General features: G+C 44.1%; 1 protein-coding gene across 1 annotated transcript; it reads right to left on the bottom strand.

The window, feature by feature from the left end:
- On the bottom strand, positions 1 to 23,556 carry prdm15 (PR domain containing 15; the record flags this gene model as incomplete). Its single annotated transcript, XM_080013524.1, has 23 exons — positions 1 to 806; positions 1,946 to 2,194; positions 3,268 to 3,348; positions 3,698 to 3,873; positions 4,254 to 4,337; positions 5,324 to 5,455; positions 6,241 to 6,360; positions 6,641 to 6,720; positions 7,339 to 7,502; positions 10,299 to 10,439; positions 10,760 to 10,891; positions 11,263 to 11,357; positions 12,123 to 12,290; positions 12,945 to 13,032; positions 15,463 to 15,557; positions 15,806 to 16,006; positions 17,086 to 17,316; positions 18,380 to 18,454; positions 19,029 to 19,131; positions 20,013 to 20,165; positions 21,513 to 21,684; positions 23,326 to 23,419; positions 23,526 to 23,556. The coding sequence occupies 23 exons, from the start codon at positions 23,554 to 23,556 to the stop codon at positions 156 to 158; spliced, it is 3,516 nt and encodes a 1,171-aa protein (XP_079869650.1). The 3' UTR covers positions 1 to 155.
- Positions 23,557 to 23,622: the final 66 nt, after the last annotated feature.

Here is a 23,622-nt window from a genome sequence, read left to right as displayed (position 1 = left end):
TGGTAAATATTTAATGAACAGCTCATTTCAAATAGTTTGACAGCGGGAATAAAAGAACAACATTTCATATTTCCTTCACTTGAGTCGGTCCGGACAGGCAACTGGGTGACGATGCGGTTTCAAAAATAAAAAAACAAACACTTTCTTCTAGTTCTCTAGTAGCTGTACATCTGCTGGGGGGCGGAGCTCTGCTGCTGGGCGGGCGGCGCCTGGGTCTGGCCATGCTCTGGGTCCGGGGCTGCGGCGGGGTCCTGGCCCTCCCCCTGGGGGCCCTCCACCACCATGGGGGTGGGGACGACCTGGGAGCCTTCGGCCGCCGGCATGGGCCTCCAGGCTAGCGTGGGCGCCTCCAGCTGGTGGCCCATGGGGTTGACGAAGGTGGTGAGGTTGATGAAGTGCGCCACCGACTGGGGGGCGACGGTGCCGCCGCCGCCGCCGCCGCCGCCAATGCCGCCGCCCGCGCCGGGCCCCACGCTCTCGGGGACGAGCTCTCCGGGGCGGGGGGCCGGGTGCAGCATGGCCGAGCCGCTCACAGTGTCAAAGGTCACGGTGAGGATGGAGGAGTTGTCCAGTGTGAGGGGCCGGTCGCCGGCCGCCAGGTGGCCCACCGCCACGGGCTGCAGGCTGGTGAACTGGGCTCCGCCGACGTGGCCCGTGAACTGCGGCCCGGCGGGGGCGTGGCCGGCGAACTGGGCCCCGAGGGGGGCGTGGCTGGTGATGGGCGTGACCGTGATGTTGGTCAGACCCACCGAGCTGGAGGGCGAGGAGGTCTGGGCCGGGGCGCTGGGGTCGGCCAGGACCACCACCTGCAGGGGAGGCGGCAAAACAAAAAAAATAAAAATGAGGTTTATTCTCTTCCCGACGACCGATCACGCCACGGCAAAACGCCCCCTGGTGGCCAGTGGAGGCACTTTCAAACTACATGTTGGCGGTTGTTGGCGGGAAGCGAGTGTCTGCTAAAATAAACCAATGTGTTTATCATCATCATCATCATCAAATCATTTCAACAAAGCATCTCCGAGCATTTACGTTTTTTGACTTATGAGAGTACGTTTTGCACGTCACCGCAATACACAACTATTGTGTACTATTGTGTATTAATCTCCCCACACCCAATTTTTTTAATACATATTTTTTTATAAATATACATTTTTTAACTCGCTGTAACTTCCGCGATTCTTATCCGATGTGAACAAATAACACATCAAACTGTTCATTCACGTCTCCCTTCACTCGTTATGACAGCGTACGTCGACGTTTTCCCACGTGGCACTTTCTACCACACAAGGGGAGGGCGGCAGGGTGCCAGACGGAGGCACAGACGGATGGTTCCGAAATATGATGTGAAATTGAAATGAAGTCGTCGCGTGACGGTTTCTTCAGAAACGTGTGCATCACGCCGTCTCAGACGCGGCAGGACCCGAGAAAATTAAATGTAAAGAAATAACAAAACGAAATATATTTATTTGTAAATTTCTATACATGTTAAATACATGTCATTAAAGTACAAAAAGGGGCAGATAAAAATGTTGATGCAATATAAAATGTATTTTTTTTGGATCGGTTGGTTATGTTTTAGTTGTTTTTTTCCTTTGGTTGGTTGTCAAATCAAATTCCCTCACCTAAAAAAAAACAAAAAAACGTTCCACCGCGTAGAGAGGAAGGCTCGTTTTACCGAGCCTTCCATTACCGTTAGCACCACTAGGTGTGTGGAAAATTATGATTTAACCACAGTCCCGTTCCAGTGCTGCATTGATTTAGTTTATTGATTTACAATCAAAGCGGAGACAAGTCGTCTGCGCTTTCTCATGATTCCTTTTTGTTGTTGTCTTTAAATCACAAGCGGTGCTGCCGTCTCTTAAAGAAAAGGAGATTCGACACGTTAGTTGGCAAGGTCACACTTTTCGAAGGCACAGACGGTCGCGAGCGCGGTCGCCACGGTTACCTGCTGGATGCTCTGCACGGCCGAGCTCGTCTCCGTCTCGTCGCCGCCGACGATGACGGAGGTGAACTCCGCCATGTTGCCGTCGTGCCGCGGCTCGGGGAAGTCGGCGCCGTAGTCGTCCGAGTCGGAGAGCCCGGGCTCGGGCTCGGGCTCGGCCGCCGGGCGCTTGGGCCTCTTCCTGCTGGGGAGGCGGGACCCCCGGCCCGGACGCTCGGGTGGGAAGCCGTCTTTGTCCAGGGAGAGGGAGGGCTGAGGGAGGGAGGGAGGGAGGGAGGGAGGGAGGACGGCTCAAACATCTTTAAAAATATCAACGGCACAGGGTTCTTGCTCCTGGCTGACGTTAAATCTAAATGAAGAAAATAGTGCAAACGCACCACGTCAGCTGTATAGACAGAAAACAAAAACATATTCATTTACAAATAATATATAAACTTTTTCACTGATGAAACTAAATATGTTTTTAAAGATTTTTTAATTTTTTAATTTTTCTATTCTTTAAGTATATATGCAGTTTTTTTCCGAATCTACCCCTGGGGAGGAAAAAAGCGTTGTCTTATGTACAGAAAATATTAGAACATACTTAAAGTATATATATACACACACACACACACACACACACACACACACACACACACACACACACACACACACACACACACACACACACACACACACACACACAGTCCTCAGTTAACAACCTACCTGTTAAATGACTGTTGAGACTTAGGACCAGCTCTCTGACCAGTCTGTATTGTAGGCCGTGTACAGTACCACGGCGTCTCAGCGTCAAGTATCTCATCTTATCACCCTGTATTTTCTATATACACAATATACACTGTATACACCTCATCTCATCACCGTTCTCAGTCTCGTTCCCGCAGTCCGTCAGTATTCACTACACTAGCATTCTCAATGGCCACGCCCCCTTACCATGAAATAACACTATATACACTACATATGCTATACATTACTTTATACACTATATACACTATATATACTATGCACTATATATACTATATACACTATATATACTATAAACATCTCATCTCATCCCACAGTCTGTGGGTATTCACTACACCAGCGTTCACAATCACCACGCCCCCTTAGCATGAAATAACACTATATACACTATATACACTATATACACTGGCCACGCCCCCTTACCATGAAATAACACAGGGTCCTCGCTTAATCGACCAATTGACTTAAGGACCTGGTCTTAGGAACGCAACTGGGTCGTCAAGTGAGGAGTACCTTTATTACAGAACATATATTTTGGTTTCTGCCAGGGTGGAAGGTCCGGCAGAAACAGGAAGTCTGACCTGAACGATGCTGATGGAGGAATCGTCGATGGTGGAGGCTTCCTGGAAATCATCAAAGTCGTCGATTCTCACGGAAATCACCTGCCGTCAGTTTTTGGTATTAGCTCCTCAAAGATGAACTTTGGAACAAAACTTTTCAGTCATCATGATAATTAACCTTGTCATAATCGGCAATATCTTAAAATCAAGAGTAAAATATCAGCAATATCTTAAAAGACAATGAATATCTTTAAATTGCTCAAAAGATAAGAATATCTTGAAATATAATAAGCGTCTAAAAATCAATCTTAAAAGATGATTAATATTGGAAAATCAACCTTAAACCATCTCTCATGTCTTAAAATCACACCTGCATTCCCTGACAGGATTCAACAATAACTTTCTTAAAAGAGAAACAAACAAAAAAGAAAACCCAAAATGGCGGCGTCACCTCGGGGTGCTTGCGGCGCAGGTGGCGGTTCATGGAAGCGCGGGTGGAGACCTTGGTGCCGCAGAGGTGGCAGGACTGGGCCTCCACCTTCTCGTGCGTCAGGTGCACGTGCTTCTGCAGCATGTACTCCGTCAGGTACTTCCTGTCGCACGTGGGGCACGTCCACGTCTTGCCCACTGGAAGGGGGGCGGCGGAGGGGGATCGTTAGTTAGGGGAGACAGAATGTGGGGCTGAGCCAGGGACCTCCCCAAAGCCCCACCCACCAGGAGCTCCAACAGGTGAAAAGCGCACCGTTGAGCGCCCCCTGGTGGTACAACAGAGTAAACCTTTTTTTATAATCATCCATTCGCATCTCAGTTTAACGGGACTTTTTTTTTTTTTTTTCTGTCCGTTACCCGTTGCATTTGATTTGATCTGTTTTTGCGATTATTATTTCAGATGATTTGAAATGAATTGTTATTTGATTTAAAAAAACAAAAACAAAACACCACATGACTCCCGCAGAGTTCCAGGGCTATCGTCGGGTGTCGATGTAGGAGCGTGTCGGACCACTCGCCTGTGTGGATCAGCTTGTGCGTCTCCAGTGTGGTCCTCTCGCTGAACGTCTTCCCACACAGCTCGCACATGAAGTCCTTGATTCCTGCGGGAAGGAGAGGAAAATTATTTACATGAATTAAAAAATATGTTCCTGTTAAAAACATAAATAAAAATGGACAGTAAACAAATCTGCTCCAACACGACAGAAGATGTTTGCAAAGTTTTCAGTATTTAGTAAATGCGGTGAAATGCTGAAAAACCGATGAAACCACTTCTTAATAAATACATTTGTGTGGTGAGTCATTATACATTATCATAACTACCTAACCGACTACATAAGTATTTTATGATAGAGGTACTCCTCACTTAACGACGAGTTCCGTTCCTACAAGCGAGGGCACGTGTTATTTCACGGTAAGGGGGCATGGCTGGTTTATACAGTGAATACAATGTATATAGTGTATATAGTATGTATAGTATATATAGTATATATAGGTTATATAGTGTTATTTCACAGTAAGGGGGCGTGGCCATTGTGAACGTGTAGTGAATACTGACAGACTGTGGGAACGAAACTGAGAACGGTGATGAGATGAGATGTATACAGTGTATATAGTGTATAGTATACATAGTATATTTAGTGTATAGTATATTTGATAATCTCATTAACTTCTATATATTTTATATCATTTTCTATTATTTAGAATTGACGACCTGAATCCCCCCCGGATCAAGTAAAGTGTCACTTATCTTATTTATTAATTTTTTTAAACACACAATTATTTTATTTTAGGTCCATTTCAGCCAAAAATAAAACTTTTCGGTTCCATTCCATTCAGGTTCCACACACTGACAACCCTAAACCTATGGAGGAAACGGTTTTAATTTCGATCCTAATTAAGCAGAAGCTATTTCCAAACCAATGCAAAATAGCTTAGGGTTAATAAGAATAGAGTTAAAATTGGAATTAAAGCTCAAGGTATTCTATAACTGTTGGAAAACGGCCTTGATTTCAATTCCTAATAACCTAAAACTACTTCTGAAACCGTTAGAAAAACGGTGGAACGCTCCTTTAGGGGCCCCGCTCACCCGTGTGCCTCTTGTAGTGCTTCAGCATGTTGACCTTCTGGGCGAACTTGCGGTTGCACTCCTTGCACTCGTACTCCTTGATGCCTTTGTGCAGCTTCATGTGGTGGCGCAGGGCGTGCTTGGTCTTCATGCCTGAGGGGGGAGAAGGAAGCGCACGAGGCCGTCAGCTCGTTCGGGTTCAGGGCACTTCCCCAACCTTTCTTCCCCCGGTCGGAGATCCCCCGTCCACATCAACCCCGATTCAATCCCAGACCCCAAAATCAAATCAAACCCAGTTCAATGAGAGGCCATAATAAGACACAATAATTGGGCACGCAATACTAAACAATACTATTCAAACAGCGGGTCTCAAACCACGGCCCCGGGGAGCCGCATTCGACCCGCCAGACAATTTAATGAGGCTCGCTGCATATTTATATGCAGCGATAAATAAACAATACATGTATTGTTTATTAAACAATATATGTATTGTTAAATAAATTGTATATATTGTTAAATCTGGCACGCAGATGAATTTTAAAATCACGGTTGATTCATCCACCCAGTTTGGCCTTTTACTACTTTCACAATTTAAATAAATGACATAACATAGCACACACACACACGCACACGCACACACACACACACACACACACACAAAATATGTTTTTAAGATGACATGTCTAGACTTTCACTGAGCCAAGGTGTACATATAACAAAACCAATGGATTAGCACAGAGTCATTGATTTTGTTCAAATTTATACTTGAATTCTAACTCATGTGGATTTCTGAACCAATATTTGAATCTTGGGAAACGTCTAAGGCCTCGCGACCCCCCGCCGTGGATCCCTGACCCCCCTGTGGAGGGCCAGCACCCCCGCGCTGCCATCCAGAGACAAACACCGGGCGGCCGCGGGTGATGACCTCATGACCGCACCTTTTCCGCACTCGGCGCAGAGGAAGTCGCGGATGTCGTCGTGCACGCGGAGGTGCTCCTTCAGCATGTCCTTCCTGGCGAACGACTTCCCACACTGGCCACAGCTGTGGCTTTTCACCCCTGGAGGAAAGCACACGCGCGCCCAGCCCGTTAGCATCAGATGCTGAAAGCTGTGGCTCTTCTTCTTAAATTAAAAACATGGGACTCACCGCAAAACTTTTGTCGTTATGTTTTGACAGTTACTGTATCAGGACATTTGCAGGTTTTCAGGCAATTCTACCACTTTATAAACGCGTTGAGTCCTTCTTCAAGGATGTCAATGAGTGCAATTTTTGCGCGACAATATATATGATCTAACGTCAATATTAATATTCATTAAAAAAGAAAACAAGGTGTTTACCCGTGTGGATGATCTTGTGTCTCTCCAGGTTCCCAATGCTGTTGAAGATCCGTCCGCAGATTTCACACGGGTGGATGTACCTTGAGGCGATAAAGAAACAACATGTAGTGACTCCGTGGACTACGACCCATGAGATGACTGTTTTTTTTAGCTCTCTTACTGTTTTAAGTGTCGCCTTGTTTGATAGGTAATGAACGATTGTGTGTGTGCTGGATGTTTCAAGTTTTAGCCCAAAAATAACACCCTGCCGGGGGCTATTTTGCAATAATGACCGGCTCTTGGGACATTATCCCGCTCATCACACGGCTACTTAGCAAATAAACCATAAACCCTTCCAAGTCTTCCGTTGTAGTTTCTAAAAGGCATCACAAGATGGCGCCACAAGCTAGTGTCAGCATTAACGACACTATGTAGGTGGCATGATGAAGGCGAATAAGTGGTCGCCCGTGACGATGGTCATTATTAACAGATCAGCGGACATTATCCAGAAATAACGGAACGCTAATTACCTATTCAACTATCAGGATTGTGTATTGCACATGGGCAGAATACCCTCATCTTATCTTCCACGATTAAAACCCTTCACAGCCTCATATCGTATTTCCCCACCCGACTCCAGCAGGAGTTCCTTATCCAGCATCTAGGCCCAGAAAAGTAAACAAAAGCCGAATTAAAATAAAAACAGGTTTTGATGTTACTTCTGCACGGCGGGGTCGGGGAGCTGCTCGCGGTGGATCACCAGGTGGGCGTTGTACGTGGCCTTCAGGGCGAAGCGCCGGTGGCAGATCCCGCAGCCGAAGCCCCGCTCCTTGTGCTGCTCCATGATGTGCTTCAGGTAGTCCCTGCCACGGGCGAACGACATCTGCACGGCGCGCAAGAGAGAAGGCGAGAGACTGTCGCTACAATAGGATGGTCACTTTAACGGTGTTGTGTCTTTCGGTTTGTTTTTGGGTAGCCAGATGAGAGAGACGGATGGAGAGTGTAAAACTACTCATGGACTATAATATCAGTTGAGTTTAAATTTGTTACAATACGAGTTCCACCAGCAACGTTTGAACAATTTGCAGATGCATCTTGTCTTTTAGCTGTGTGTCCTAAACATGGGACTTTTGTTCAAATAATAATTTCTTGGTACAGCCGTTTCTTTACAGACCCTGCACTGCTTCAGTGTACAAAGTACTGTTAGTATGGCCAGTAATGACGCTAAATAAGTGACCCCTTATATTGTCACACGTCTTTGGAACAGTTGCTGGCACAGATTGTGACTTATCACGTTTACCTTTGAATTCTGTGGACTGGAATAGTTGTCGTCGGCAAACGTCTTTGCCACTGGACGCTTCATAGGATTCACTAACTGAGTTCTGTTGTTGGGTGTCAATATCTGCCTGTGGTCCAGTGATTTCAAATATGAGTTGACCTGATCTCAACGAATGTGCAGGATGACAGAAATGCCTATAGACAGACTCTGTAGTCAGCTACAAAACTGCTGGGTGAGTCGTACTGATGCTCTCCAACTCTGCTACATTAGTCTGAATCAACAGCTGCATACCACAATCCCTATCTGATAATTGCACATTTATTACCAGAAACAGTTCATAAGCATGCATCATCGTTTAGCAGTGATGTCTGGATTGCTTTATCAATTATCATGTCTAAATTATATAATGCAGAGTCATAGTGATCAACACCAAATGGCCAGTCAACGCCTCAGCATCTGTTTTTTCGAATGTTGTATTACACAAAGCATGTTTTCTTGGCAATAATGTTATTGCAATATAATGAATCTCTTCCTGGAACATAAGCTTTTATTCTACCAGACTCTCTCATGTCCTTATAAAGACTAGTTCCTTATATCAAAACATCATCCAGGGCACTTGAAGTCCATTTGCAAACATTCTGGATCTTGTTTTTAAGAACTGCCGTTAAACTGATAGGCGCACACTGTTGTTCCTGGAGCCTCCAAACTATGCATCACCGTGATGAAATGAGCCTCTTAATACCGATATGTATCGGGAATATTTAAAGGCACAAACTAGCAGGGAGAGAGACACTGATCTCATACATTACATACATATGGATATTGCAGTTTAAGGTGGACTCGTTTACATAGCATGTTAATCCAAAATCATGCTGTCTTACCATTAATCAACCAACTCACATTTCCATTCTTTCTTTCCACCCCCTCTCCAAAGAAATACATTCAATTTAGATGTGGTTGGTGTTTCATTTTTATCAACTGCTGCTTTCCTCATTCAGTGAGAATTTGTTCACGTGAACATGCATGGAACACGTCTGGTCCAGAGACGCCAAAATGTATCAATTAGAACTGCGTAGGGCAGGCTGTCTGTGTGCACAACTCATTTGTGCCAATTCTTCGGAGTATACCAGGGCCTTACAATCAGCGGCTCAATTCACATTCTCAGCCAGAATCTGATGGCTGGCCAAACAGTAGCGTATCAAGGTTGACTGCCCATTGCTCCAACACCCCATTATTCCAAAACTCGCACCCGGGAAGGTCCGTCATTTCGCATAAATATGCCGTGTGCTTCTGTTTGCTTGAGAAACTATTTTCCAAGGGATTTTTATCTCAAAATTGAATTATCCATTAAACACAATTCTTGAGGTAATGAAGCGGGGGGAACAAGAATGAGATTCCCCTGTCCCCAGTGGAAATTATGCCCTTGCAACCACTGCAGAGCAATGGAGTCTTCATCGCGCACCAGGTCGCCCATGCAAACGGCACATATAAAACAAATATAATTATGATGTCACAAAGCGCCCTGCTCCGCAAACTCATCCTGCTCCACAACCCCACCAGAATGTTGGCCTAACGGCGATACACCAATGTTCTGCTACTTCCTGTAGTTTTGCAGAAGTTTTTCACAAATTCCTGCTCCAAATATATATCAATGTGGATCAAACTTGGACCACAAACTGTCTGAACTGCCCCGAATACAACGACACCTCATTCACGCTCGTGGGTTCGGGGTGGATCCCTAATGAAGGAATACGACGCAGAATAATAGCCAGGCCTCTTACACTACCTGAGCGTTACAACGCAAAGAGCTACTCAAGGGGTGTTTCTCACGTTCTCACGTAGCAAATATGTGCGTTCAAATTTTGAAACGCTACGCATGTGTGGTGCAATTCTTGCACTTCCTATAGAGATGCTTAATACAAATACTACTTAACAAGTGATACAACTGAAGAAGTAACTGCGTCCGGGTAAACATTTTGGGCCTGATAACGTATCAGTAAAATGGAGAATTAACATAATAAACATAACACTGATTACATCGGAAGGAGAACAACTGACGAAGGTTGTCTTTTTAAGATGCTGACATCCAAAAATATTGGAAACGTCTCTTCATCCAATTCACGTATAGACAAGACAAATGAATATTCCCCATCTTGCATTTGAGAGGCTTTAGTGTGTGGCACTGTCAGCACACTTCATGAGCATTCTCACACAAGATTTTAGTAAAGGTCGGGACGTTTCGATAGCTGCATTGTGGCGATGGCAGATCATGTAAAACAGTCGAACTACTGTGATTCGTTTAAGGCCGACCAATCGGTTGGGGGGAGCAGGGAGAGGGGCGAGGCCAGACCCTACCCATCGCTCTCAGCGGGTCGTGGTGAGATGTGAGGGGAAACCCACCTGGCACTTCTTGCAGTTGTACTTGTGGTGCTCGGGGTCCTCCTCCTCCTCGTCTTGGTCCGTGTCGTCGCTGGTTCCTCCCGAGATGCCGATCTTGCTGATGAAGCCCTCCCTCTCCTGCTCATCCATCAGGGCAATGTCCTGGAACGCACGGTGTGACCATTAACTAAATTCTTAAAAACCCTCCAAGAACCCTTAAACCCCTTCTACAAACACTATAAGAACCCTTAAAAACCTCTGTAAACCTGAATTCCAATAAAGTGCTATCTCAAACCCTTTTAGAACCCGTAAAACCCTTTAAGACCCCTTAAACCACCTTGAAGTGCAGGTCTATGTGGTCCCTCAGGACGTTTTAAGAACCCTTAAAACCTTTTAAGGACCCCTTAAAACACTTCTTGAAACTTTTGCAAACATTCTTATAAAGCCGCACCCTTACAACCCGTTAAGAACCCTTTAAGCACCTTGAAGTGCACGTGGATGTGGTCCCTCAGGACGTCCACTCTGAAGAACCTGCGTCCGCAGATCTCGCACGTGTACTTCTTGTCTCCGTGCGTCAGCAGGTGCTTGTTCATGTTGCTCCGGCACGAAAACACCTGCCGGGCGAGCGGCGCACACACACACACACACACACACACACACACACACACACACACACACACACACACACACACACACACACACACACACACACACACACACACACACACACACGTTTAAACGTAAACGTTTAGCTCATGCCATTTGACACCAATTTCCAATTCTTGTCAGAATGTAAGTTATTGGTTTAGAGGTTTGTCGTTCATTTTATTTTTATTGTTTATTTTATGATCATTTTCTTGCCCATTTTCCAGTTTATTGGATATTTTCAATGTTTTTCGATCTTTTTATTCTTATTGCCACATTTTTGATGTGAACTGCTGTGACACCCGCAATTTCTGTAAATGTTAATTCAGTGTGATCTCACTTTTCCGCAGATGGGACAGGGTGACGGCTCCTTCCTGTACTTGGTTGCCTCCTCTCCGCTGACCTCCAGCTCCTCCCTCTTCAGGTGCTTTGGGGCTGGACAGACACAGCAGGTCATACACAGGGTCAAAGCTTAAAGGTGCAGGGACCTCTCTGATTAACCTTTGGATTCCCACTACAGCCTAATAACCTAGTTGTTTCCATGGAGGAATCAGGGGTGTACTGAATTTGAATCATGCTAACAACAAAAATTACAGTTACATTATGTAACAGATTATTACATTATGAGATGGTTTATGAGAGGTTATTGCATTATGTCATAGTTATTACATTTTGTAATAGTTATGGCTTAATGAAATAGTTATCACATTATGTAATAGTTATTTATGTTATAGTTATTAAATTATGTAATTGTTATTACGTTATGAAATAGTTATTACATTATGTTATAGATTATTGCATTATTATTATTATTAATAATAATAATAATAATAATAATAATAATAATAATAATAATAATAACTTCTTATTACACAATGTGCCAAAACATTGTGTTCAAGGTGTTTATTACAAAAAGGCAAATAAAGGTAAAAAGGGGAGGTTTAGGGTATTAAACAATTATTAAACAATACATAAAACCCTTTAAGCAAAGGCCTTTTAAGAACCCTTAAAATGTTTTTATACCCATTCAAGAACCCCTATAACCTTTCTGGAAACACCCAGAACCCGTAAAAAAAATATTCTTCAAACCTTCAAAGAACCCGTAAAAAAACGCTCTTCAAACCCGTTGAGAACCCTTCAAACTCTTCTTGGGGACCCTTTACCGAGGAAGCCTCTAAGCGGCAGCAAGTGGGCCCTCACCGGTGGCGTGGCGGCGCTGGTGCTCCTGCATGACGTCCTTGCGGTAGAACATCTTGCTGCAGATCTGGCAGGAGAACAGCTTGTCGCCGTGCTTCTTCTTGTGCTTGGACAGGTTGCTGTTGGTGGAGAAGAAGCGTGTGCAGATGTCGCACTGGAACGTCTTGTCGTCTGGACGCACAATAAAGATATTATTCATCCATAACCTTTATTTAAATCCTCAGAAAACGCATGGAGGGAGCTGAGACCCTCTTATTTAAGTGCTGAGGTACAAAACAATGCAGGTATCAGGAATATACATGTCAGACTAAATTTAAGAACTTTTTACAGATTCTAACCAAATGTATTCAATACAACAACGCAGGTAAGTACTATATATTTGGAACAGACAGGTAAGTATTAGGTTCAGCGCTACAACATTGGAAATAATGACTCTGATGCAGCAGAACTTGACAAATTTTGACAGACACAATTTAATGTTGAAATTAACACCTCAAATTAAAATGTAACACTATTAAACAGGTTTTAAAGGCCTAATCTTTGGAAAAACTCAATACGAGGCATTTGAAGAAACAACCTGCAGCAGGGAAGGAAAAAGATAAATAAAACATGCTAAAATGCTCATGCTAAAAGCCGTTCCACTGGGATCCAACACGATTCAAAACGGTAGCAAAGAGCTCCTTTCAACTTAACCCTTAACTTATGAAAAATTTTAAAGTCTTCATACTTACTTCTTACTTGTGAACAACACTAAAACGTTCCCAAAAGACCACCCGAGAGATTAAATGAAGCAGAAAGATAAAACAAAATGGCTTCCCCTCCTACCTGTCCTGCAGTTGTGGAACAGTAAGGCATTTTCAAGGCGGAAGGACTTGTCGCACGTGATGCATATATACTTGTACTCCACATCGGGCTGTTGGACACAAGAGGTAAGCAACAGCGCTCAGTTCCTTTCTGAATAATGACCCGTGACTTCTACGGGCAACCGCCCTCCACCACCCTGCCTACATGCTAATGCAACTAGTTACTAGCAAGTAAGAGTTGTAAAACTATATACAGGTAGTCCTCACTTAACGACCTACCTGTTTAACCAGCGTTCAGACTTACCACCAGCTCTCTGACCAGTCTGTGTTGTACGCTCTGTACAATACAGCGGTGTTCGCGCTGCGTGCGCGGCGTCTCAGCGTCAAGCATCTCATCACGCATCACCCTTTATATACTACTGTATATACACTATATTGACACTGTATACAGTTTATTTAGTGTATATAGATCTTGAATCTTGAATCTATATATACTATATACACTGTATACATCTCATCTCATCACTGTTTTTCAGTCTCGTTCCCGCAATCTGTCAGTATTCACACATTGCGACCGCAACACTAGTGGTCGCAATGGCCCCGCCCCTTACCGTGAAATAACACTATATATACACTATATACAATATATATACTATATACACTATACCACGCCCCCTTACCGTGAAATAACACTATATATACACTATATACAATATATATACTATATACACTATACCACGCCCCCTTACCGTGAAATAACACTATATATACACTATATACAATATATATACTATATACACTATACCACGCCCCCTTACCGTGAAATAACACTATATATACACTATATACAATATATATACTATATACACTATACCACGCCCCCTTACCGTGAAATAACACTATATATACACTATATACAATATATATACTATATACACTATACCACGCCCCCTTACCGTGAAATAACACTATATATACACTATATACAATATATATATAATATACACTATACCACGCCCCCTTACCGTGAAATAACACTATATACACTATATACACTATACCACGCCTCCTAACCGTTAAATAACACTATATACACTATATATACTATATACACTATACCACGCCCCCTTACCGTGAAATAACACTATATACACTATATATACTATATACACTATACCACGCCCCCTTACCGTTAAATAACACTATATACACTATATATACTATATACACTATACCACGCCCCCTTACCGTGAAATAACACTATATACACTATATATACTATATACACTATACCATGCCCCCTTACCGTTAAATAACACTATATACACTATATACACTATATACACTATACCACGCCCCCTTACCGTGAAATAACACTATATACACTATATATACTATATACACTATACCATGCCCCCTTACCGTTAAATAACACTATATACACTATATACACTATACCACGCCCCCTTACCGTGAAATAACATGGGTCCTTGCTTATCGACCAATTTGCTTCGCGACCTGGTCCTATGAACGAAACTGGGTCGTTAAGTGAGGAGTACCTGTACAAGTTTTGAAATTTGGCGTGCTAGTTATAAAACGAGGCTTATGAGTCATAAAACTCTCCATACTAGTTAAAAACTCTTTTGTTATGAAACTCTCTATACTTGTTATAAAACTCTATACTAGTTATAAAACTAGGCATACAAGTTTTAAAACTCTGTATACTAGTTATAAAACTGGCATACAAGTTTTAAAACATTGTATACTAGTTATAAAACTGGCATACAAGTTTTAAAACTCTGTATACTAGTTATAAAACTAGGCATACATGTTTTGAAACTAGGCATAAAAGTTTTAATACTCTGTATACAAGTTAGAAAACTGGGCATACTGTACAAGTTTTAAAACTAGGCATACATGTTTTAAAGCTAGACATAGAAGTTTTAAACCTCTGTACACTAGTTATAAAACTAGGCATACAAGTTTTAAAACTCTATATAATAGTTATAAAACTAGGCATATTAGTTTTAATACCAAGCATAAAAGTTTTAATACGAGGCCTAAAAGTTTTAATACTCCGTATACTAGTTATAAAACAAGGCATACTGTATACGCTTTAAAACTAGGCATACAAGTTGTAATACTCTGTATACTAGTTATAAAACTCGGCATACGAGTTTTAAAACTAGGCATATGAGTTATAAAAGTCTCTATACTAGTTATAAAACTGGGAATAGAAGTTTTAAAACTAGGCTTGGAAGAAACAAGGAATACTGGTTATAAAACTGGTTGTATAAAATCATTTAAATCAATATTCCGTCTCAGTGTTTATTTTAGTCTATTTAGTAAGTAGCCGTGTTATAAGCGGGATAATGTGCAGCCAGCCGGTTGTTATCGCAAAATAACCCCCGTACACCCTCAACCTGGTCACCCTGCCCAGGGTCAGTTTGGGAACATGAGCTGGCTGCCCATTACCCCCTGCGCATGTGTGCGTGCGTGTGTGTGCACGTGTGTGTGTGTGTGCATGCATGCACACCCACCATGTTCTTGCTGTGCTTGTAGGAGATGTGTTGCTTCAAACTCTCCTTGCGACTGAACAGTTTGTCACATTCGTCACATTTGAAGAGTTTGTCACCTGTAAGTGAAGATGAAGGAGCGTTACCGTACCAAAAAAATATACTCATTTTGGATTGTTTCGTTTTAGTTGACGATTAATGGTCACTCAAATAATTGGTTTTGACAATTGAATTGTCTTCAATTTTGGATGGAAACATATGATCGTGGAGTCTTAATGATTTTACAAAAAAGGTTGCGATCTGCACAAATAATTCTGATGGGTCGATGGTCAAAACGTTGCCAAAATGTTTCTAAATTAGGGCATACCGTGGGAGCGGATGTGCCTGTTGAGGTTGCTGCTGTTCTGGAAGACCTTGCTGCAGAGTGAGCAGCGGTAAACCTTCTTGTGTTCCCGGGCCCGGTGCCTCTTCAGGAGGGCCGTCCCGTCAGGACTGACCACCAGGCCGCCGCCGCCGCCTGACGCCACCGCCCCACTGGGGGTGGCACCATCTGCCGGGGGCTTCACATCTGGGGGTGGGGGGTCAAGTATGTTAGCTCAAGTAGTGACGATATGCATCGTGGAGCTGAAAAATGGATCACTGTGTAGGCTCAGGGGGATTTTCGATTCAATCGTCTATTGGCGATGGACTCCCATCGATTGTGATTGACGTTGATGGAAAAAGCCAGGAAAAATCAGAGCGTTGAAATGGTGTAAGTGCAGTTCTAAAAGTGGAGAGGAGCGGGAGAGAGGGGAAGAAGGAGGGAGAGAGGGGAAGGAGGGAGAGAGGGGAAGTAGGAGGGAGGGAGGGGACGGAGGCTCTCTCCCTCCCCGCTCAGAGCTGTCGAGTAACCACTGGTGATCGGATCTCACTTCCCCGCGCTACAGTCCTGTGCAGAGACTTTGAGGGGCAACTCCAGAGTATACGGCTCAGTGGTAGCCTGAGGTTTTTATGTCCAAAATCAAAACTGAATTAACAATTTTGACAAAATGAAATACAATAAATGGATGAAATAGAAAGACATGTTTTCCCCCCGAAAATTCAGGACAGATTTTTGGACAAATCGTCTCTCTTCTCGAGTAAATATAAAGGTAAGTATCAGGTTCAGCGGTATGTATAGGGTTTTGGAACATCAGACATGTTGACTGGGTTGATCATATGAAATATCTGGAAAAATCAAAAAGTGGATCAGCATCGTGAATTCAATCAGCTCCCTCTTGATGGTCAATAAATCAGCGTAAAAATGATCAATTCAACTGAATGTTGCTTAATAACACCTTTTGGCCTCGCCGACAAATTTAGCGACAGCGCTGAGCTCCGGATGTCGGCATCGTGGAGAACATTCTGGAAGTCATTTCAATCGGCGTGATCACAAGTGATGAAACGCTCGGCTCTTTTTGCGGATTCGCCTCTTGACGAAAGGCCCGCTGTAAAAGGGTTTGCTCAACCTTCCGACTCTTCGTTCGTTTGATTCAGAAAACGCCGGTTGGGTCCGGCTGCAGTTACCGAGTCGTGAACCAAACGAACGGACTGACTCGCCATGAACGCATCGGTTGCGAGTCGCCCATCTCTCGGAATCCCGGGCTGGGCCCCGTGCCAGCAGCGTACCTTTGTTCCTGTTCAGGGGCGACGCGGCGGTGGTCCTGAAGCCCCGTCCCCTCCTGCCCTGGGCTCTCTTTAGGGCGTGGCGGGTGGCGGAAGGGGGCGTGGCGGCGGCAGTGGTGGTGGTCTCCTCCTGGACGGAGGCCTCCAGGTTGTGGTCCCCCTGTTGGAGGAGCTGGTCCACTGCGACCGGTGCCATCTTCGCCTCCTGGAAGTGGCTCAGCAGGTGGTCGCCGCCTGGGACCAGACGGCGCAAAACAAGCGATGGAATTGCATTTTTTATGAATGACATCAAATGTTATTATTCGTCTTTTATTTATGAATTTTATTTTTATTTTAGTCTTCGTACATCAAAGTCGTGAAATACTGGCGTTCGCTCGATGTTTTAGAATTAGCAGCTTGTCTCCACGGGTTCCCAAACTGGGCTTCGCAGCGCCCTGGGGGACTGCTAAAGGATTTCGGCGGGTCTACGGCGAAATTGTTTTTTCCCCCCGCTTTTTTCTTTTGTTTTACATTTAGACTTTTTCCCAGAAAATATTTTAACTGACCTGCACCAATGAATGTCAATTGTACCTTTTTTTGAAAAATTTTCCAAACTGATTAAACACAGAGACACACACAAAGACAGCGTGGCCATTTCAATATGCAGGTCTGTCTTTGATTTTTTTGATTTGCAAAATAACCCCCACACAACCTCAAACACAACCTGATCATCCTGTCAGGGCTTTTTTTGGGATCATGGCTGGCTGGCTGCACATTATCCCTTGCATATATATATATATATATATATACCGTATATGTATGTGTGCGTGTGTGTGTGTGTGTGTGTGTGTGTGTGTGTGTGTGTGCGCTTCTCACTGTAAAGTGCATGCTGCGCTGCATAAACCAACCTTAAATCAAAGTAATTGAAGGTCTGATTAAAACACAAAACAATATAAAAGAAAACAAATAGGAAATATGGGGAAATTATCCAACAGCTGTAAAAAAAAAACAAGAGAAAAAAAAATTTCACCCGCAAGCTACAACTTAAAACAATTCCTGGTGTAAAATGAAGGCAGTGCAGCTTTGTGACATCACAAAAACACCACGCGACAATGAAATTTTAGATTTCCGCGCAGAAATGTGGAATATCTCATAACCCTCCGCCAAAACCCATAGAGTACTCCTGTTGGGATTGAGCGCGTTGTTTTGATATATCTTTTCCGTCTCTGTGATTCGGAAACTGGGAGGGGCAGCCCGGCAAACTTTGTCCATCGTCATAACAATACGGAGGAGGGGAATGGCAGGTAAAAAAAGTCACCTGCGTTGTTTTCTTCCAGCGCCACGGGAGCCGCGGCGTTCCCCAACGTCTCCGGTTTGGCCGGAGGGGTCGTTTCTAAGAGACCAGATGAAAGGAAGAGGGTGAAAAGAGCACCCCCACCAGGTAGGAAAAACAGACGGGAATACGGCCCCTTTTAGTGCTCCCCTGTGCCAGCTCTGAACGACGACAACAACATGCTCGGTGCTGTTGTTGATTCATTCCGCACTCCCGTCTTTGGGTCTAAACTCTTTTAATGTCTCGGACTCTCTAATTTCTAAACTATACAGAGACAACTTTTGTGATGGATGACCACAATAAAGAGTTTGTGTTTCCATTTTGACTTTCACTTGTCCTGCCATTTTGTTTTTCTCTCGTGCGCACTGTCTTTGATTTTTCTTTTGTAATTCCGGTCTTCTGTAAAGCAGTAAGGAGCAAAATTGTTTCATTTTTTGCTCTATACATAAAATTTATGGATTTAACGTCAGACTTGAGCTTTTGACGGGGTCTCAAACAGCTGGTCCGAGGCCCCGCATACGGCCCCTGCGAGACAATTTAACGCGGTCTGCCACGTGTTTATATACAGCACATTGTTCAAACTGGTCGTTTCATTAATCCATACGATTTCAACCTTGGTGAGAAACAGCCCCACCTGCTGGCTGAGGCGGAAGCGGCGGTCGGAGCATCGGCTTCTCCATCTTCTTGGCGTAGAAAGCGCCGTACCAGACCCGGAGCTCACTGCCCGGAAGCACATCCTGAGCAAACATGGCCGATAATAACAACAATTATAGTAACAATAATAATATTTTGAGAATTCCTGGAGAAGTTGCAAACGTATGTCGCGCCTTGATCTTCTCTGGCGCGCACTGAAGGCAGCGCCTCCAAACGCTCAGCATAGGGGGGGTTTGTGACATCACAAAGACAATTCATGACGATGATGATGATGCACCCTGGTGGCCGTGGCTACCAAAGAGGAGGTCCCCGGGCTATGCGGGGAATTCCCCCAATATGTTTCTATGATGACTGGATTTCTCTGCCGCACTCCTTATTTTCCCATCGCCCAAATTGTAAGCCCAAAGAGTGACCATAAGTAATGTTTATCCTGAAAGTAAACAAACAATACATAAATACAAATACTAATATACTATGTGGGTAGCTTCTTCATACAAGATAAAGCATTTTGAAGTATCCATTTATTTCTCAGCATTTTTTTCAACCTTTCTTATAAAGAGAATATCGGCCAAATATTGGTTTCAGTTTCCGGTAATGCAATTTAAAGTGCAATGAGGATCAAAAATAACAAGAAACCTTTTAAAAAGGGTCAAACCGCTGGCCCGCCACATGCTCATAGTATTGTTTTTTCATTTTTTAATTATTACTAATTTAAAAAAAGATTAATAACAAAACAATTCTATCTTTTGAGTTAATTTTTAGGTTTGCTGTATATTTTCAAAAAAAAACATTTTATCTTATCAATTTATTTTCTTTGCTATTATTTGTGTGAGCTGCTGTGACACTGCAATTTCCCTCCAGAGATGAATAAAGTATCTATCCATCTATCTAAAAATCACAATGCTTGATTAATCCAATCGATTTGAAGTGATATTTTCAAAATAATAATACAAGCAGAGGTTACCTGCGAGGTGTTGAAGAAAACGTCGTCGTCCAGCTGGTAGGCTGTTAGGTTCTGGTGGGCGTGGTCGGTGGCGGGCCGCACCAGCATCATCCAGTTGCAGTCCTCCTCGCTGGAGGAGTCCAGGGACACCACCACGCCGTCTCTCTGGAATATCTGACACACACACACACACACACACACACACACACACACACACACACACACACACACACACACACACACACACACACACACACACACACACACACACACACACACACACACACACACACACACGATTTATAGGGTCATCGAGAAAATCTTTCAAAAACAAGATTTATTTTGGAAACTTAACAGTGAATCAGGAAGATACAAAATATTATATATAAAAATATGAATGCAACAAAAATATTATAGAAGTAAAATATGAATATCATTAAAAATACAAAAGGAAAAAATATAATTTATTTTTGTTTTTATTCTTTATTCGTATCCTTTGATGCGTGTGCTATCTATCTATCCATCCATCCATATAGACACCGACCAGCCACATTAAAAGAAAAACAGCAGCAAGGGAACAGTCAGTTCTTGAAGTTGATGAAAAATGTACAAGGATCTGAGCCACTTTGACAAGGACCAAATTGTGATGGCTAGATGACTGGGCCTGAGCATCTCCAAAACGGCAGGTCTTGTGGGGTTTTCCCAACCGGTGAACCGGTGACAGGTCATGGGTGCCCAAGGCTAAATGATGTGCATGGGGAGCAAAGGCTAGCCCGCAGAAGAGACAGAAGAGCTACTGTAACACAAATTGATGAAAGAGTTAATGCTGACTGTGAAAGGTATCAACACACAGTGCATCGCAGCTTGCTGCGTAGCCGCAAGGGTCAGCATCCCATCCACGGACGAAAGTGCCTACAAGGGGCACATGAGCATCAGAACTGGACCATAGAGCAATGGAAGAAGGTGGCCTGGTCTGATTAATCACGTTTTATTTTACGTCATGGGCATGGACGGGTGCGTGTGCTTCCATTAACTGAGGAAGAGATGGCACCAGGATGCACTATGCAGCATGATGCTCTGGACAATGTTCTGCTGGGAAACCTTGGGTCCTGGCATTCAAATCTTCAGGAATGGTTTGAGGAACACGACAAAGAGTTCAAGGTGTTGACTTGGCCTCCAAATTCCCCAGACCTGAATCCGATGGCGCATCCGTGGGATGTGTCGGAACAACAAGCGATCCATGGGGGCCCCACCTTGCAACTTCCATGACTTAAAGGATCTGCTGCTAACGTCTTGGTGTCAGATACCACAGGACACCTTCAGGGGTCTCGTGGAGTCCATGCCTCCACCGGTCAGAGCTGTTTTGGCTGCAAGAGGGGGAGCTACACAATATGAGGCAGGTGGTTTTAATGTTATGGCTGATCGGGGTCTATCCATCCATCCATCTATCAGCTATCCAGGATACACCCAGCGGGGCGTGTGATGGTGACTGGGAGGGCCCACGGACCAGCGGTTTCCCACCTTGAGGGGGAAGGCTCCCTCCCTCTCCAGCTTGGCCACCCTACGAGCCTCGAAGGGCCCAAAGCGTGTCCTCCGCACTAGGTGGCGCTGCACGAACACGCCCTCCACGCCCTCCACGCCTGCCGCGCCCGGCGACACCACCTGGATCTCCAGGTTGCCCGGCAACGACGACCTGATGGGGGGGAACAAACAAAACAACTTATTTCAGAGGACAGACGGACGGCTTGTGGTGGGATGGTGGGAAGTGGTACTGAAACAAAACTGCAAAAAAAAAAAGGAAAAAGGAATATATACTGTATATATATATGTGTGTGTGTATGTATATATGTATGTATGTGTGTATATATATATATATATTTATGTTAATCAGAAAGAAAACAAACAAAAAAAAAAAAAAAAATATGAGTAAAATTTACATGTAATGTAATATATATTGTCACTGATCAGCCACAACATTAAAAATACTGACAGGTTAAGTGAATAAAATTGCTAATTTTGTTCCAATGGCACCTGTCAAGGGGTAGGATATATTGGGCAGCAAGTGAACAGTTGTTGAAGTTGATGTGTTGGAAGCAGGAAAAATGGGCAAGGGCCAAATTGTGATGGCTAGACGACAGTATGTTCCCGTTCCCGGTACGCAGTGGTTAGTACCTATCAAAAGTGGTCCAAGGAAGGACAACTGGTGAACCCGCGACAGGGTCATGGGCGCCCAAGGCTCATTGAGGCACGTGGGGAGCCAAGTCTAGTCTGGTCCGATTCCACATAAGAGCTTCTGTAGCACAAATTGGTGAAAAAGTTGATGCTGCTATGATAGAAAGGTGTCAGAACACACAGTGCATCACAGCTTGCTGCGTATGGGGCTGTGTAGCTGCAGACCGGTCAGAGTGTCCATGCTGACCCCTGTCCACCACCGAAAGCGCCTGCAATGGGCACGTGAGCATCACAACTGGACTATGGAGCAATGGAAGAAGGTGGCCTGGTCTGATGAATCATGTTTTCTCTTACATCTTGTGGATGGACAGGTGCATGTGCAGTGATGCACTATGGGAAGTAAGGAACGCCAGCGGAGGCAGCGTGATGCTCAGGGCAATGTTCTGCTGGGAAACCTTGTGTCCTGGCATTCATGTGGATGTAACTTTGACACGTACCACCTTCCTAAACATTGTAGCAGACCAAGTCCACCCCTTCATGGCAACGGTATTCCATGATGGCAGTGGCCTCTTTCAGCAGGATAATGTGTCCTGTCACACTGAAATATTGTTCAGGAATGGTTTGAGGAACATGACAAAGAGTTCAAGGTGTTGACTTGGCCTCCAAATTCCCCAGATCTGAATCTGATGGAGCATCTGTGGGATGTGCTGGAACAACAACCACTATTCATGGGGGCCCCACCTCGCAACCTCCAGGACTTAAAGATCTGCTGCTAACGTCTTGGTGCCAGATACCACAGGACACCTTCAGGGGTCTTGTGGAGTCCATGCCTCCACGGGTCATAGCTGTTTTGGCTGCAAGAGGGGGAGCTACACAATATCAGGCAGGTGGTTTTAATGTTGTGGCTGATCGACGATAGATAATCGGAAGGGGGTTGATATGTGCAGTGCTGCAGATTGTGATGGTTATTAAATGTTGTATTATGAAGTTGCCTAAATGAAAGTGCTGTTCAAATTGACAATAGGCAGCAGGGCTTCTGCTTTCATTTCATTTACAAGTTTTAGAGATTTGAAACGGAGCTCCTCGGAAGAGTATACACATGGATTATTGTGATAAAAGCTTTATATTCTGATAGAGTTATAATGATATCGAAGGATCTCACCGCGCTCTACTGAGCACGAAGGAGTCGTGCACGGTGACCAGCGGTCCCAGCTCAGGGCACTCCGAGTTGTGGTACTGGCCGCAGTCCTCACACCCTGAGGAGGGCGAGAAATAAGGAACGGAAATATTAACTGTTACTACAAAGTATTGAAATAATATGTGGAACATCTGGCATCAGAGAGTGCTTTGATTGCTACTCACAGATGAACTCATCCGGCATCGGCTCAGCCATCGCACCGACCTGAAGAACAGAGAACAGGATATACAGATAGATAGAAAGACAGATAAGACAGACAGA

This window comes from Zeus faber (genome assembly GCF_960531495.2).
Source record: "Zeus faber genome assembly, chromosome: 14".
In the NCBI taxonomy this organism is placed as follows: domain Eukaryota; kingdom Metazoa; phylum Chordata; class Actinopteri; order Zeiformes; family Zeidae; genus Zeus; species Zeus faber.
Note: the sequence above shows the minus strand (reverse complement) of the source record. Positions and strands in the feature narration are given on the sequence as shown.